At 54.8% G+C, this 12,693-nt stretch overlaps 1 protein-coding gene across 2 annotated transcripts; it reads right to left on the minus strand.

Annotated features, from left to right (window-relative positions):
* Window positions 1-256: 256 nt before the first annotated feature.
* On the minus strand, window positions 257-10,988 carry Hcrtr1 (hypocretin receptor 1). 2 transcript variants are annotated; one of them, XM_020163073.2, is made up of 9 exons: window positions 10,813-10,988; window positions 9,876-10,149; window positions 9,333-9,663; window positions 9,008-9,186; window positions 7,669-7,912; window positions 7,258-7,373; window positions 5,938-6,164; window positions 4,704-4,825; window positions 258-3,038 (listed from the first exon to the last, which is right to left on the minus strand). In XM_020163073.2, exons 3-9 carry the CDS (start codon window positions 9,529-9,531, stop codon window positions 2,848-2,850), a joined length of 1,278 nt encoding a protein of 425 aa, XP_020018662.1. In that variant the 5' UTR covers window positions 9,532-9,663; window positions 9,876-10,149; window positions 10,813-10,988; the 3' UTR covers window positions 258-2,847. The 2 variants fall into 2 exon arrangements, with proteins under 2 accessions (XP_073936827.1, XP_020018662.1); XM_074080726.1 differs by lacking the exon at window positions 9,333-9,663 and having other exon boundaries at window positions 257-3,038.
* Between the last annotated feature and the right edge of the window lie 1,705 nt (window positions 10,989-12,693).

Here is a 12,693-nt window from a genome sequence, read left to right on the forward strand (position 1 = left end):
AAGTGTCACCCATGTACCCTTTCATTCAGTAAATGTTTAAGTACATATTGTTTACCACACCATACTGAAAGCAGTAACTTGATGGGCTGTGGCCAAGATGAGGCTCCTCTTACTTGCCAGAGTAAAGCTGAGGCCCTGCCAGGCTCACTTCTGTGTGGCATTTTAGAACTGGCATTCCGGACTGGAAGCAGCCACCTCAGACTTTTTCAAGGCATGGCCTTTTTATCATCTCAGGCCTGAGTTTTATCTTTCAGACAAACTCCATTTATAAAGTCATAACTTTCCCCCATTTTTATTAAGCACGGACGTCTGTACCTGCCAGTTGGATCTCTAGATCAGCTTGATATTCAGTCTATACTGAGTGTCTATAACAAGGTGACAAAATTTCCATCAAAAGCTGGACACCAGACATGCTAGGGGTAATGGTGTGATTATCCTTTGGCTTTTGGAGATGGAGATAAGAGCTCTGAGGCTGGAGGCCATCAGCAGGGCTCTCCCTGCAGGGGGTGGGGATGGAGAATGGCTGTGACTGTTTTGCAGGTCAGTGAGGCCCCACAGCCAGGTCAGGCTCAGCTAGTTCAGCACCTCTGGGCTACTGTGGCTCCAAAATCCCAAAATCAGATGGAATCCAGTTCCCAGAGGTCAGCCCTGTTGTGAACTAGAATCCCCTCCAGGGGTATCTGTGGAGTACGGCTTCTGTTGGCAACCTCCAAGGTCAAGAAACGTTAGGCTTTTGCAGGTAGCTCATTTCTTCCTTGACTGGTAGAAACTTCTTCCTGGCATGGATTCTAAATCCTGCCATTTTGGAAACACCAGCCATTGCCCCTGGTTTTCTTTCTCAGGCCACTGAGGGTACACCAGGACCCTTGCCATATGCCAGTCCTCTGGATAGTGGAGCCTGCCCACCACATTCCCACAAGTTCTCTCCTAAGCCAGGTAACCTGAGTTCTTCAGCTGTTCCTCCCAGAGCGTCTCTCTGCTTGGTATGCTGGTTACCTCCTATTTATCAGAAGCCCCCAAAGTGGAAGCCTATGGCCTATCATGGTCCTGGGTCCAACCAGCAGAGAGAGAGGAGAATTGCAATCCTCAAAGGAAGATCCTATTGTTCCTTTGTTCCTGCTGAGACAAGTGTCCACTGAAAGCCATCTTGATTTTATTTATTTATTTATTTTGTGGTGCTGGGGATGGAACTCAGGGCCTCACACATGCTAGGCAAGCACTCTACTACTGAGCTACACCCCGAGCCCTCAAACCCATCTTTAGAATGGTGCCAATCACAGTCTCTACCTTTGTGCTCAGGGTGGCTGAGGGCCCAAGACCTGGGTGGATGCTTTCAGTCCAGGTTGGCTCTGGGCCTGGGGTCCAGCCCTTATACCTCATTGTGCACTCTGTACCTCCATACCTGCCTGTGGACTTTATGAACAGCTTTAGATTCCAGAGCCAGTGGGAGGTAGAGTGGGCAGGGCATCCCATCCCTCCTGGCAACTGCTGCATCATCCACTGAGCTAGAGCTCAGTGAGTCTGGAGAGTGGATGACATGCTTAACACACATAGTCCACCTGCTCTGAGTCAACTGGGACGCCTAAGAGGAGCTGTACCTAGGTACTCCTTGGCTGGGCCTCATGGTTCTGCCCCACTTCCTGACAGGCGATGTCAGGGGAGCCTGCTCCATTAATCAACTGAAGCACACCTGGTGGCTGTGCTGGCCTCAGCCAGATATCCCCTGCTCCTTTAACAGAACAGCACTCCAGACTATGCTCTGTCCTGCTCTGGCAGCCCTGTAATCAGCTCGGTGGCAGCCGGAGCACGTCCAGCCCAGTCTGGCTTTCTCTTTTTATCCTGTGAGTTCATAGAAAATAAATGAACCACTGATTTCCAAGAAGATGAGGGAACAGTAAATCACTCTGTTAACCTGCTGTCTGCCCACCCTACCCTCTTACCTTCCAGAGGCCATGGGGCCAGGAGCAGAAACTCTGTCAAGGGATCGAGGTTCTAGGCATCAGAGCCCTGGCACCACAAGGAAGCAGTGCTGCCTGTGCCCTGAGTCCATCTGGGGCCTGGTGTGGGTATAGGTGGGGGTGCAGCAGATAATAGCATTCCAGTGCCTTCTTGTCTGGCCTTCCCCCACCTTCCTCTACTAACCTGAGCAGCACAGATTTTGTGTAATGACAAGGAAAGGGAACATTCAGTGCCAGGCTTTTAATTACAATTGCTTCAGGCTGCTGGCCTCCATGCTGAACGACCGCATGGAGAGTTTTATCACACCACAAAGCCAACAAGGTCCAGCCTATGGTGTGTGCACTTGGCACCTGGTGAGGGTGGGCTGTGTTCAGAGCTTACTGGAGAAGGGCTGGGCTTAGATTAGGTCACATAGGCATCAGAGCAGCTGGCCAAGTGCAGCTTGGCTTTAGGGAGCCCCTGAGCCAGATGGAAACGCCTGTGGGGACCTTTGGAGCTGACTCCAGGGAAGGCCTATAATTGGATTGGAGAGGGGTCTTTGGGAGGAAGGCCAAGCTCTGGAAGGGTGATGAGGATGGATGGTACAGTAGGGTATGACCATGTGAGAGAAGTACAACAGTAACCATGTCCACAGCATAGTATAGTTTACAGAGAGCTCTCCTCTTTCTTGAACTGCTTAATCCTCACATCAACTCTGCTTAGGGAACACAAGCTCAGAGGGGGAAGAACTTACTCAGAGTCACCCAGACAGAAAGCCAGGACTGGAGCCCCAGCCTCTCACTGTACAAGTAGTTTGTCTGTGAGGCTCAGGAGTGGATCCCAGCAGCCAGAAGAGCAGTCCAGGCAAGGATCAGGCTGTATCTCCCAGAGCCTTTGAAGCAGCTCTCCTCAGGGCAGTACTGTGGTGACAGTGGTGAGCACTATGTGCTCAGAGACTTTGGAAACGGAGCACCGGCTCTGCAAGGACAAGGACTTGTGGCTGGCAGATGAGCGAGGACTGGGGGCCTTTAGAGTGCTGCAGGGACCCAGGCCAGGCAGGCAGCAGGAGAAGGCAGCTTTAAACTGCTCCCGGAATTTGCCTTGGTTGGGAGACAAAAGACACAGTCATAAACAAATGGAATAGGAAGGGGACTTGAGCCCAAGGGAAACCCACACAGCTCCAGCCACACTGCCTGTGAGGGAGTGGGGAGGGAGGGGTGAAACTGGGATGGAGAGCCTGGACAGAGACCCCACCCCGTTCCTGAAGCAAAATGCAATTGTCATCTGATTCCTTGACTGCACTGTGGCTCAAAGCCTGGCTTAAGACATGGTGTCTGGCTCAGGGGCCTCAGGTCACCTCTGCTCTCCTTGGCAGGCATGTGAAGGGGATCAGGGCTCACTGTTGCGAGGCTTTTCCCAGTTCTGCCCTGTGATGATGAAATGAAAGCAATGGCCCTGCAAGTGTCAGTCACACTGCACCAGACACTATGCTCGGACCTCAGTCTCTGTTCCCATGGGGAGAAAATGTACTTTATCCTCACTTCACAGGTGAGATGTACAGAGATACAGTGGCTTGCCCAAGGCCATACAGCAGAGCTGAGCCAGGTCTCTTAACCAGGAGGACAGAGTGGGGTAGGAGGGACCACACACCACCCTGTTCAGCCCAAGTATACCAAGAGGGACAGAGGTTTTCTTGGAAACAAACACTCCTTGAATATGTGTCATCAGCATGCCAGCCACTGTGGTGCCCAGCACAGGGCCGAGCACACAGTAGATTCTCAATAAACACAGGCCAGACTAAAAGGTGTGCTCCAGGAAGTCAGCCTGCCCTTGCCTCCCAGGCAATGCTCCTCTCTTGTGTTCTCTCCTCTTGAGCTGAGAACCAGCTTTTATTGAGGACTTCTTGGGTCACAGGGAAGGTTATATTATTGAACTCTGCTCCCTTCTCCAACGTCTTAACTGTTTCTGAAAGACTATTTGTGTCCAGGCTTGAGCAGTTATCTGGATGGGCTCCTTAGAGCCCAGTTAGGGATCTGGTGAGTAACTTCTGCTAAGCCAAGTCTGAGGGACCAGGCCATGACCACCCTGAGACTGGAAGGTACCAGGTAGAGATGGGAATTACAGGACAACGACAGGAAGCCCTTGGTTGGAGTGGGGGCCTGGGTTCTAGTGGAGAGAGTGAAAGGGCTAAGGTTGGAGGCAGATGGATCCAAGCATAGCCCACAAGATTTTGGCTACCCAGAACACCCTGCCAGTGTGTCTAGCTGAGCAGGGGGAAGCCCTTTCTGGGGCCTGGGCTGCCTCTACTGCTGACCTTCCCTTCTCCCCCTCCAGGGCTATATTATCTGTCCCTCCGACAGGGGCTCCAGGTCTTCTTCCCACAGACCAGGCTCCCCCTGAGAAGATGGGCTGGTCTGCCTGGGTTGGCCAGAGAGAAGCTGGTGGAAGGTCCTGCTGCGTATGTCCAAAGTGTGTGTGGGGGTGAGCGGGGGAGGCAGCTAGCCCAGGCCCTGCTCTTCCTCTCACTCACTGGTTTGCAGACTCTGTCAAACTCCATCCTGGGTGCTTGCCACTGGTGAAAGCACGGCCTGTCTCCCGCTCAGGACAGGGCTTCTGGGGGACAAGTCTCCCCTGAGCAGGGGTTCCCAGGGCAGGGTCATGGTGCCCAGGAGAAAACAGGTACATTTCCCCCACCATTCTGAAATGGGAGACTTATCCTGAGGACTGCCGGCTACCCTCAGTCACTGCCTGCCCAGTCTACTCACCACTGAGGAAGTTGTAGATGATAGGGTTGGCAGCGCTGTTGGCATACACCAGCCAGTGGGAGAAGGTGAAGCAAGCATAGACGGCTTCCCGGTCGCTGGCCTGGCGGAACATCCCAAACACCCTGGCACCAGGGTATAGGATGGTCAGAAATGGGGTAGGTGTGTGTGGGAGGGGTGCTCAGAGAACTCCAGATGTGAAGTTCCAGGGTGCCCACTGTCCACTACTGTCCACGGGGTGGCCCTCTCTTGGGTCCCTGGGTCTGAGAGCTTGACCACAGTTTTGGGTTCTCGAGCATGGAGAGCATAACCAGAGTGGGACTAGGGTCAGGAACCAACCAGGGTTTATCTGCTCAGTCACCAGCTATCTGGTCCGCTGGAGACCCCCTATCCATCTTCCCATTCATCCTCACAGCAATGTGATAACTGACCATGGACAGATGCCATCTGTTTTTCAGTTAGGGAAACAGTGTCAGAAAACCAAAGTGACGTACTCAAGGTCACACAGTCAGGACATGGCCAAGCAGAAATGCACACAGATTGTCTCCTGTCCAATAGCCTATGTTCTTTCATCAGCACTTGGTGGTCCCTTATCTGCAGTGCCCCTGTGTCCCTTTGCCTAGATCTCTGTCCCTCTAGACCCTTGTAGGCTTCCTCCCTTCTTCCTAGTCTCTGCTCAAGTGTCACTTCCTCAGAGAGGCTTTTTTGAGACAGGGCCTCGCTATGTAACCCAGGCTGGCCTTGAACTTGTGATCCCTCTGCCTCAGCCTCTTGAGTGCTGGGATTACAGGTGTTGCACAATGCCCAGCTTCTCAGAGAGGCTTAAAAAAAAAAAACTATCTAAAATAAAAACAAACCCACCAACCCCTGTCATTATCACTATCTATCTTCTTTGGTTTGGTTGGTTCCACATAGCAACTGTCACTGATGATATACACTGATTTTTTCTACTTATTTTCCTTCTTTCCCTCTGGAGCATAACCTCCATGAAGGCAGGGACTTTGTCTGTCTTGTGGATTTGTTCACCCTGAACTTGACCAAGTGAATGGAGAAATGAGTTTTCACAATCTCCCTAGGAGCCAGGACTATTGTTATTCCCATGTAAAGACTGAGGAGATGGAGGGGCAGAAAAGAGCAACGACCTGCCCAAGGTCGCACCTTTTGTGGCAAAGTGGTGCTGCAAGGAGAGCTCCTTCCTCTGACCCATCCCTCTCCTCCCCAACCCTCATGCTCTGACCTCTTGAGGACGTTGAGGACACTGATAGGCAGGTAGCAGAGGGCAAAGACCAGCAGCACCACCATCAGCATCCTGGCCGTCTTCCTCCGAGCTCTCATCTGCTTCACCTCCGCCAGGAAGGCACGGGCCCGGGGCTGGGACTCTGTGCTCAGACCCTGCCCCTGGGCCTCCAGCTGGTCTGAGGGCCGCTTCCAGTTCCGAACCAGGGCTGAAGTGGTACCAGGGATCTGTCCAGCACACACAGACAGCAGCAGTGGGTCTCACTCCTTGAGAGGGTCCTTCTCTTTCCTTGGGCCCACTCTAGGCTGGACCACAGGGCAGGGTGGAGGTGGGCAAGGAACAAACTCCCACAATAGGAGGGAACCTGATATCCATGATAAAGCAGAACCTCCAGACTCACTGAGCAATGTACTTCATTTTTCCATAGCTCCTTGTGAAAGCACCTACAATATGCTTCTGGAAAGGTATTATTAGCCTTTAGCTCTAAGATGAGGCTGCTGAGTCTCAAAGAGGTGGGGGACCCTTGACAAGGCCCCAGGCAGAGCCTGGGTCTAACCAGTCCACCTCCCTACCCACTACCTGCATGGCCTGGGTGCAGGTCAGCACTGTGTGTGCAATGTAAGTGACATTCCAGAACGTGGGTACCCCTGCCCACATCTCTCTCACTGCCAGGTACTGACTCACTGTCACTAGTGCTAAGGGCCTCTCAGCACCCTTCTCCCACGAGCCCTCTCACCCCAGGAAGCCCTCTGTGGGGCCATTTGTAATGAAAGAAGTCGGGCCCTGGAACTGGCAGGGCTCTGTCCTCATTGGCCTTGGCAGGTGAGTCACCCCTGTTCCCCACTGGGAAGTAGGCAATAGTGCCTCTTTTATTAGGTAGGTATAAAACATTGCATGCAAAGCCTAATTTGGCAAGCAACTCAGAGCTACTATTATTACCACTGTGGTACTAAACCAAGCATTGGAACCTCACAGACATGGGTTTTAATCCCTGATTTTCTACTCACTAGCTGAGTGCTTTGGGGGACCTTATGTTGCTTCTCTGAGTCTCTGTATTCTCACACATTAAGTGGGGGGATAAGACACAGTGATTAAAAGGCTGCAAGATTAGCTGTGGGCAATAAATGACAGCTACTGACACTGGAAGCGTGTTAGTTACCCTCCTGTCCCAGGGTGGGTGCTAGCACTTGGACCTCAAGTTCCCCGTGGTCCTGGGCCTTGACTCTCTCCAGTTACAGCCACTATGCCATGTTCTGTCTACTACCTTAGCCTGGCAGCCCCACCCCTCCCAGCTTGGGCAGCAACAGCAGTGGGCCTCACCTGGCGACCCCAGAGCTTGCGGAAGATCTGGAAATAGGCCATGGCCATAAGGCCCAGCGGGGCCAGGTAAGTGACAATGAAGAAGCAACTATGGTAGATCTTGGGGTACAGGTCATCTGTAGGGGTTGAGAGATGCAAGGGTCAGGGCCAACTTGGGAGCCCCAACCCACCCTGGTTAGTAAAACCACACTGTCCTCACTAGGGCCAAAGCAAGGCTGGGGACGGCTTGGACCCCATGCAGGCACTGTGGCAATGAGAGAGCCCGGAGTTGCCCAAGCTGGTGGTGCCCATCACCACCAGCTAGGTGGAGACACCCCTAGCAGATGTCCACATATCTGGAGGTGCCCACCCTGGAAATGGCCTGACAGGTGCCTATCCTAGGCTATGTGTCCCAAAGGTGCCCACCATTACCTGTCCAGTGTTCATCACAGACAGAGAACAGCCGGGTGCGGTTGGCTAGCTCTGGCAGCACACTGCTGCATTCCATAACAGCAGCCTGGGGCACCATGACAGCCAACGACACAGCCCAGATACCCAGGATGGAGCCACGGGCACGCCGGGCTGTGCTCTTGAACAATAGTGGGTGGCAGATGGCATACCAGCGGTCCAGCGCAATGAAGCTGAGAGTCAGGACAGCCACAGACACAGACACGGCCTACTCCAGGGGACACAACATCAGAGACATGGAGGCAATGTAAGTGGGGGTAGTCACAGTCTAGAGATACCAGGCAGCCGAGTGTAGTGCAAATCCTTACATCACCTCTTATTGGCTGTGTGAATTTAGACAAGTCACTCACCCTCTCTGAGCCTCATCTGCAGAGTGGGAACATACCCATCTACCTGGCAGGATTCTGGTGAGAATAAGTGAAATGATACATGGAAAATGTCTAGGTGGAGACCTGGCTCATAGCATAAAGAGGCTCCCCTGCCATGAATAATTATACTTCATAACTTAATCTGTGCCAGGCATTGCTCTTTTTGACCTCATGATACCATGAGGTGCATGCTGTTTACAGATGGGGAAACTGAGGAACAAAATTCCCTCATCTGTCTTTATGTTTAAGGTCATCAGAGTTAATCAGTTAAGTGGAAAACCTCAAAACAGTGAGGAATTCAAGAAACATTTCTCTCACTCTGGAATGCCATCCCTTCCCCACACTGTGAGGAAAAATCTCGTTCTGGAAGGCAGAGATGAGTCTGGACCAGTAGTGTGCATAGGCATTGACTCCAGGGATGCCCCTGACCTCTAGGGTACAGGAAGAGGGTAGAGGGGTACAAGTAAAAGGTCACACTAGCACTGGTATGCCCTTCTACCCCACTCACCCCATCTGGGCATCCTGGTGCCCACCACTGGGGAAAAGGGACCCAGGTCAGCTAGAGGGGTGGGAGAAGACAGTGTCTATCAGTCCCCCTCAGGTCTGCCCCGCCCAGGGGTCAGGGAGTGTTTGGGTCTATATCACTGTGAGCTTGTGCCTCCCCTCTACGGTGTGTCATATACCTGGAGGTGACTGTGTGTGCACATGTGAACATGCATGTCTGTCTCTAGGAGGGACGTCTGTGTAAGCATGTGGAATTGTCTGGGTCCTTGAGTGTCCAGCCGGGTGGCTTGCCTTACTGGCTGTAAGGGATGACATTGATGGGGTCCCAAGCCATCATAATATGTCTGAAAGGCAGGTCTGAACACAGATCTAAAAAGTATGTGAGTTTCGGACAGGTGTGACAGGCTGGTGAGGGTGCTAGGAGATCTCACCTGAAGATAGGGGATGACCTTGCACAGGGCAGGGCCAAAGAGCCACGACTCAGTGATGTCCACTAGCAGGCTGGCTGGCAGGCAGATGGCTGTCACTAGCACATCAGCCAGGGACAGGTTGACGATAAAGTAGTTGGTGACCGTCCTCATATGGTGGTTCCGCCACACGGCCAGGCAGACTGCAGGCACAGGCGGGGTGAGTTTAGAGGAAGAGCCATACCCCCACCACCCATCCTACCCTGCCAACTGGAAGGGGGGCAGCAGGTGAGACCCAGGACCCCTCCAGGGGAAGCCCAAAGCACCACAGAGCAAAATCCACACCTACCCAGCGTGTTGCCCACCAGGGCTATGAGAAACACAGCAACATAGGCTGCTATGAGGACCCACTCGTACTGCTTCGGGTACAGATAATCCCGCCACAGGTAGCGGAGGAACTCGTCTTCATAGTCTGGAGGCACGTGGGAAGGTTCCCCGCTGCCACTGGGGACCCCTGTCTGGGCCCCAGGGGTAGCAGAGGGCTCCATGAGCTCAGGGGGGGCTACAGCCCTGGGACATCCTGGGCTCTGCAGAGGGAGGGGAGCCCTGGCTAGCCCTCAGCCCACTTCCTTTGGGGGGCAGGTCTTGTACTTAGGTTTTGGGGTCCCAGCTTGAACCTCCTGAAGGAAGGAAGGAGAAAAGGAAGGGAAGGAGGGAGGAATCATTAGGGCATATGCCTGGCACTTTGTGTATTGCTCCATCTTCATTCAGCCCAGAAGTCGGCCTGGTTGCATCCCAATTCCACACGAGTTGCTCTTGGGTAACTTGCCTCCCTCTTTCAGTCTCAGTTTCCCCATACAATAGAGTCCAACAGAGTGATAAGGGTACCTACCTCCCAGGGCCACGATGAGTGGTAATGAACTCTAATTCGTGCAAGTGTTTCACCCAGGACCTAGCATGGGACGCTGTCCTCATGGCCGTTGCTGGGTAACATTATTGGGGAGACCTGCTTTGCAAATGAGAAGACGGAAGCCCAGAGAGGTTGAGCCGCTTGCTCAAGGTCACAAAGCTGAGCCAGGTTGGTCTGGATCCACCAAACACCACACATTTGGAAGGGGAAGTCGTCCCGATTGCAAATATTCTCTCGAGTCAGTCAATTCACCAGCCTTGATTTTTGGTTGGAAAAAAAGGGTTGGGGGAGGTATTAGAGATCCAGGCCCCGCCCATCCGACCTGCCAGGCCCTTCCGGGTGGGCGCGCCCGCACACGCACACACACCCACGCACACGCCGGGAAGGTGCGGGGAGGACCTGACGACCTCCCTGCGAATGAGGGAAGAGCCCGGGACCCAGCGGCGCGGCCCTCACACCGGGTGCAAGGTCCCCCTTGGAGTCCCCAGGACCGCGATGCTCCCCGGCGGCCGCCAGGGGGCGTTAGGCGGGAGCGCAGGGTGCTCTCCATTCATAAATCCGGCCTCCTCCCGCCCCTCCCTCCTACCTCTCTCAGACCCTCCTTCCCCTGGCTGGGCAGGGACCACCCCGGACCGGTGCAGGAGGTCGATGTCCCCTGGAGACCCCTGGGAGAGGAGGCGGAGACTCCATACCCCACGGCTCCCTCAGCGGGACCTCCCTGCACCTCGGGGGCTGCGGGAGGGGGGACGGCATCAGGAGCTCTAGGGGTTCCTCAGGAGCCCCGGGAGGTGTACAAAGTGGGATGGTGACCCAGCCTCCCAGCACCCAAGCTGCCGCCCTAGGCTGGGTCCCCCCATTTCCCGCCGCAGGTCCTTTGGAAACCCCATCCCCGGCCTGGGGGTCCCCCCTTGCCCCGCACCTGTTGGCTCCGGGACCCGGGCGTTCTCGGTTGCTGATCCTCGGACCTTGCGCCCAGGACTTCGCCTTCCTGCGAGGAAGGTTGTGCCTTGGGGGCCGGGGCTGGGGAGGGGGTCGGGGCAGCCCCCTCCCGAGGCTGCGCTGCCTGGCTCCCTGGCTGGGCGTGAGCCTCGGCTTCGCTCCGGCGCGGGCTGTGGCTTGGCGCGGGCTCCGCGGGGCTGCGCGCCGCGGGGAGGGGGCCGGGGAGGGCGGGGAGGCGGGGGGAGCCCCAGCCGGCCTCCGCTCAGTGTCTCCCAGCCCGAGACCCGCGGGGCGGAGGGAGGCGCTCATTCCTCCTCCCCTTGCACTTCACGCTGCCATCCCACCTCCATTCATGCGGCCATCGTTCATTCATGCCTTCCTCATCCATTCAACATTTACGCCCCCGGCCACCCGGCATTCAGGGCGCACCTCGTGTGTGCCGGGGGGGTCCTGGGCAGCATGGGAGGGGCGGATCCCGGCCCCTCCCCTCCTCGCTGCCTCACCTCGCTGATGAGGATGGTGGCACAGGTGGGTCACAGGGGCGAGGGAATGCCCACACCGCCTCCAGCCAAGCTCGGGCTGCTGCGGGAGTGGCTGGTGCCCAGGGACGCCAGAAAGCCCTGCTCTCTTGTCTCCCGATTCTATCTGCCCCAAAGCCTCCTTTTTTGTTCATACCTACTTTTCCCCTCCCAAGGCAGGGACGTGAGGTGGAGGCAGGAAAGGGGGGAGTCAAAAGGGGCTCATTAATTCAACAAATTTTTACCAAGCTGTGTATCAGACAATATGCCTATGAAGGTACAGCTGCCACGTCTATAGGATGCTCAATGCATGATCTCATTTAATGTCACGTCAACCTGGTGAGCTAGGTGTTATTTTTCTCCTTTTACGGATGAGTACTGTGGATACACATGGTTCAGTCATTTGCCCAAGGTCACACAGCAGAGGCAGAGCTGGGGTCCAAGCCTACTCTCCTGTCAGATCTACCAGGCTCTTCCACCAGACAGAGGCTCCCCAACCTCCAATGCTCTCAGAGGGAGACAGGTAATTCACCTATGGTAGAGTTGGAAGGGGCCTTAGGTGGCCCTGGGGCACAGTAGAGTAGATAGGCTGAGCCAGGGGCTTCCTGGAGCAGGAACACAAATACAGCGACCTGAAGAATGAGAAGGTGGCCCTGCAGGGCGCTGGGTGACCCCTGGACAGGTGACCTTCCTAGCCCACCAGACTCCACACTCTTCTCTCACCCTCTGAGACTCACACTCTTCCTTTCCTGGGAGGTGGCTCCTGAGGTGTGACCACCATCTTCCCTTTACAGCCAGAGCCCTTTTCCAAGGTACTATGCAGACTGTGTGGGAGGGGGGTCAGCACAGTAACCTTGACTTCTGCAGAAGAGAGAGAAGGCTGAAGCTAAACCTGTGTGTTTGTGTCTCTGTATGTGGAGATGGAGGACTGGGGGTCTCCTTGTGTGGGATGTGTTTGCGTGAGTCTAGAGTGACAACATCTCTGTGTCTCGGTGTCTGTCTGTAAGGGGTGCGTGTGTGTTGGGAGGCTGTCTATCTCTCTTCTTGTGTCTCAATGTGTAACCGCGGCTTTGACTAGCGTTGGCTTCCCGTGTGCCCCTGTGAGTGTGGGAATGAGTGTGGGCATGCCTTTGTGTCATGACTCCACAAGTGTGCGAATGTGGAACTTGCTACATCTCCCACAGTGATGACATCCCTCCACGTCACCCCTCCCCCTAATCTGGAGCTGTGACCATGTGCCATGTAGAGGTTAGGGAGGGGGCTGCAGCATGTGTGGTAAAGGGGACGGACTGTGCAGGGACACTCAAATGACAGCTGCTGCAAAGAAGGTACAGCCAGGGATC

This window comes from Castor canadensis, chromosome 7, assembly GCF_047511655.1.
Source record: "Castor canadensis chromosome 7, mCasCan1.hap1v2, whole genome shotgun sequence".
Classification (NCBI taxonomy): Eukaryota; Metazoa; Chordata; class Mammalia; order Rodentia; family Castoridae; genus Castor; species Castor canadensis.